The sequence below is a fragment of the Octopus bimaculoides genome, chromosome 14 (assembly GCF_001194135.2).
Source record: "Octopus bimaculoides isolate UCB-OBI-ISO-001 chromosome 14, ASM119413v2, whole genome shotgun sequence".
NCBI lineage: Eukaryota > Metazoa > Mollusca > Cephalopoda > Octopoda > Octopodidae > Octopus > Octopus bimaculoides.
The window spans coordinates 16,483,579-16,487,752 of NC_068994.1; the positions used below are offsets into that span (position 1 = coordinate 16,483,579).

General features: G+C 37.4%; 1 protein-coding gene across 5 annotated transcripts in view; it reads left to right on the forward strand.

Annotated features, from left to right (window-relative positions):
* Window positions 1-4,174, forward strand: part of LOC106867679 (UPF0687 protein C20orf27 homolog) — an 82,431-nt gene that overhangs the window by 76,332 nt on the left and 1,925 nt on the right. For all 5 annotated transcript variants that reach the window (XM_052972696.1, XM_052972697.1, XM_052972698.1 and 2 more), the window contains one exon: window positions 1,962-2,090. In XM_052972696.1, coding sequence (XP_052828656.1) covers window positions 1,962-2,090 — 129 coding nt within the window. The remainder of the gene's footprint in view (window positions 1-1,961; window positions 2,091-4,174) is intronic.

Sequence of the window (4,174 nt, forward strand, 5' to 3'; positions counted from 1 at the left end):
CCTCTCTCTCAGCCATGTATTTTTCTTTTCAGTATGACATCTGTTTCTGGACCTCTATCCTACTTTCACCTCCTCCTTCAGTACTACACCGCTCTCAGATGAGAGGTCTTTCTCTGTGAGAACTTAGTGACCTCACTAGTGCTGGTGCTATGAACAAAGAAGCACCCAGTACACTGTAAAGTGGTTGGTGTTGGGAAGGGCATCTGGCTATAGAAACCATATCAAAGCAGACATTGGAGCTCAACACAACCCGTCTGGCTTGTCATTTCCTGTCAAACCATCCAATGCATGTCAGCATAGAAAAAGTAATACATCATTAAACAACAATGTACTATTGTTATATTTTTTAGAATTTATACGTTGGGTTGGCCTGAAGCTATAATAGAAGATACTTGCCTCTGGAATTTGTAGATCAAATTTAATAATGTATGCTTTATCGATTGTTATTACTTATATGAGGCTCAGGTTAAGATATGTGGACGTGCAACTTTTGAATCAAACTGCAACTATTGTGTTACTGATGACATACATAACACTACTGCACACATGGTTAGTTATAGAAAGTGCATCTAACCATAAAAATAATTACTTCAACAACAAACAGAGCTGAGTTTGTTAAAGTGTATTGAAAAGAAAACTGTACAAATCAAAAGTTGCTTGAATAATTTATCTCCCTTAGATATTAACTAAGACATTACGCTCCCTCATCTCCTATATTCATTTCTGTCATTGGATTGTAGCCATGTTGGGCCACTGCAATGAAGGGTTTCAGTCAAGCAAAATCAACCCCAGCACATATTTTTTTATATCTGTTACTTATCCTATTAGTATCTTTTGCCAAACTGTTAGGTTACAAAGTTGTAAACAAGCCACACCTGTGTGTGTGTGTGTACATATATATATTATTTTACATGTTCCAGTCATGCTCGAGCTGTTGAAGAATTTTTAATTGACGGAATTGACCTCGGTCCTTATTTTTTTAAAGCCTGGTACTTATTCTATCAGTCACTTTTACTGAATCACTAAGTTGTGGGGATGTAAACACACTGACACCTGTTGACGAGCAGTGGCAGGGAACAAACACACACACACATATACAATGGGCTTTTTCCAGTTTCTGTCTACCGAATCCACTCACAAGGCTTTGGTTGGCCCAAGACTATAGAAGATGTCACTTGCCCAAGGTGCTGTGCAGTGGGATTGAACCTGGAACCATGTGGTTGTGAAGCAGCACACAAACACAGTGGGCTTTCACATGGCTTCCATCTACCTAATTCAAGGCATCGGTCAACCTGAAAGTTTTTTTGTATTTATCTTTTATTTTTTACTTGTTTCAGTCATTTGACTGCAGCCATGCTGGGGCATTGCCTTGAAGGGTTTTAGTTGAACAAATCAACCCCAGGATTTATTCTATTGGTCTCTTCACTGAGTTACAGGGACATAAACACACCAACACCATTTCTCAAGTGGTGGTAGGGAGACAAACACAGACACACACATAAATATATACACACACACACACATATATATATATATATATATATATATATATATATACGACTAGCTTCTTTCAGTTTCTGTTTACCAAATCCACTTGCAAAGCTTTGGTTGTCCTGAGGCTATCATAGAAGACACTTGCACAAGGTGTCATGCAGTAAGACTGAACCGAGAACCATGTGGTTGGGAAACAAGCTTCTTTACCACACAGCCACACTATTAAATAATACATGACATTTTTAATTTCACATCTTTTATCTTTTACTTGTTTCAGTCATTGGACTGTGGCTAAGCTGGGGCACCACCTTATGTGTTTTAGTTGAACAAATCATCTCCGCAGCATATATGTATATGTTTCATGCTTGAGAAAAGAGACAGAATTCTCTGATCATGTTGCAACCTTTAAAAATTATACTGTATACCTGTTATTTTTTTTTTCTCCCTCTCTCTCTCTTCCTATTCAGGGAAAGGTCATGATGTGGTGCTTAAATTTAATGCCCGAAAAGAACATGTGGTAAATGAAATCTTTCATGTGTCAACTAAGACAAAACCAAAAAAGAAGCTAACACTACAGTTGTGTGCAAGAATTCTGGGTGAGTTTGTGGTTTTGTTCAGTTGTTACAATAACTGTATATTATATCTTTTATCTTTTACTTCTTTCAGTCATTTGATTATGGCCATGCTGGGGCACCACATTGAAGAATTTTTAGTCAAATGAATCAAACCCAGTACATTTTTTTTTTTTTTTTGAAACCTGGTATTTATTTCATCAGTCTCTTTTGCCAAACTGCTAAGTTACAGGGATGTAAACACACCAACACTGGTTGTTAAGTGGTGGTTGGGGACAAACACACACATTCACATGACAGGCTTCTTTCAGTTTCCGTTTACCAAGCCACTCACAAGGCAGGCTTCAGTTGACCGGGGCTATATTAGAAGGCACTTGCCCAAGGTGCCACAGAGTGAGACTGAACCTGAACCCATGTGGTTGAGAAGGAAACTTCTTACCACAAGTCACACCTGCACCTATGTATTGAATCCTTTTTACCCTCCCTCTTCCCCCAGTCTATTGTATTCTCTCTTATGCTCAGCTTTTGTACCTTGAGAGTTGCTCAGGTACCTTTCATCACTACCATCTTTATCTTTTTCTTTACTATTCCCACCCTTATATAATGTGGGGTGGACATGTACAAAGGGGTGCTAAAAAGTTCCTGGCTTTGGGTAAAAGAAAATATGGAAGGATCAGTTAATTATGATTTTTTTCAACATATTCCCCTCTCAGATTCACACACTTATTGCAGTGGTCCTTCAGTTTTTCTAAGCCCTGCGAAAGAACTTGGAATACATAGGTGCAGGTGTGACTGTGTAATAAGAAATTTCCTTCTCAACCACATGGTTTCAGGTTCAGTCTCACTCTGTGGCACCTTGGGCAAGTGCCTTCTAATATAGTCCCACTGCATGGCACCTTCTACTATAGCCTCGGATCAACCAAAGCTTTGTGGGTGGATTTGATAGATGGGAAGTGAAAGAAGCCTGCTGTATGTGTGAGTGTGTCTTTGTGTCTGTGTTTGTCCACCACCACTACTTGACAACCGATGTTGGTGTGTATACATCCCCGTAATCTAGCAGTTCAGCAAAAAGTCACTGATAGAATAAGTACAAGGATTTTTAAAAAAATAAGGACTGGGGTCAATTTGTTTGACTAAAAGCCTTCGTGGGTGGCACCCCAGCATGGCCACAGTATAATGAATGAAACAAGTGAAAAATAGAAGACATAAGTATTTATGTATTATTGCCATTCAATAGATTATCACCTGTAGCCTTTACACTTTGAACTCTCTTGTAATTATGATAATCTTTGAGATATCTGTTGCATTACAACAGGAAGTACTATGCTTTTATTTAACATTTTTATGGTAACCGAGTATAAAGCATAACTTTCAGTCTGTATGATGACTGAGAGGAATTATCTAGGGAGGCATCTGATATGAAAGACAACAGTTGATCGAGTGCTAATATAGTTAACCCTTTCGTTACCAACCCGGCTGAAACCGGCTCTGGCTCTGAGTACAAATGTCTTGTTTTCATAAGTTTTGAATTAAAATCTTCCACCAAACCTTAGTCGCAATTTATGTTCCTAACACTAGCTGAAAGATAACTAAGTTATTTTACTAAATTCTTTATTACATTTAAAGTAATTGAAAGAAACACAGAGCATCTCAGAATAAATACAGTAATGAAAGGGTTAATGTAGTGCAAATAAAAAGTATTTTTCAATTCATTAAAGTTATTCACGATATAATCCTTGCTGAGGCTTTGCACACAGAAGTGCAGACACATGGTCAACCATGACTGGCAAAAGGCCTAATCCTTTTGATTACCAACCTGTCCTGAGACCACCCTTGGTTCTATTATACAAATTCCTTCTTTTAAGATGATTGAAATAAAACCTTCCATCAAAACTACAGGTTAGTTTGTTCCAAAACACCAGCTTAATTATGACAAGGTGTTTTTTTTTTTTTATTGAATTCTTCATTAAATGATTAAAATTAAAACCTCCCATCAAAACTATGCCAAAACACCAGCTTAATAATGTTATTAAATTCTTTAGTAAATGATTAAAATTAAAACCTTCCATCAAAACTACAGGTTAGTTTGTTCCAAAACACCAGCTTAA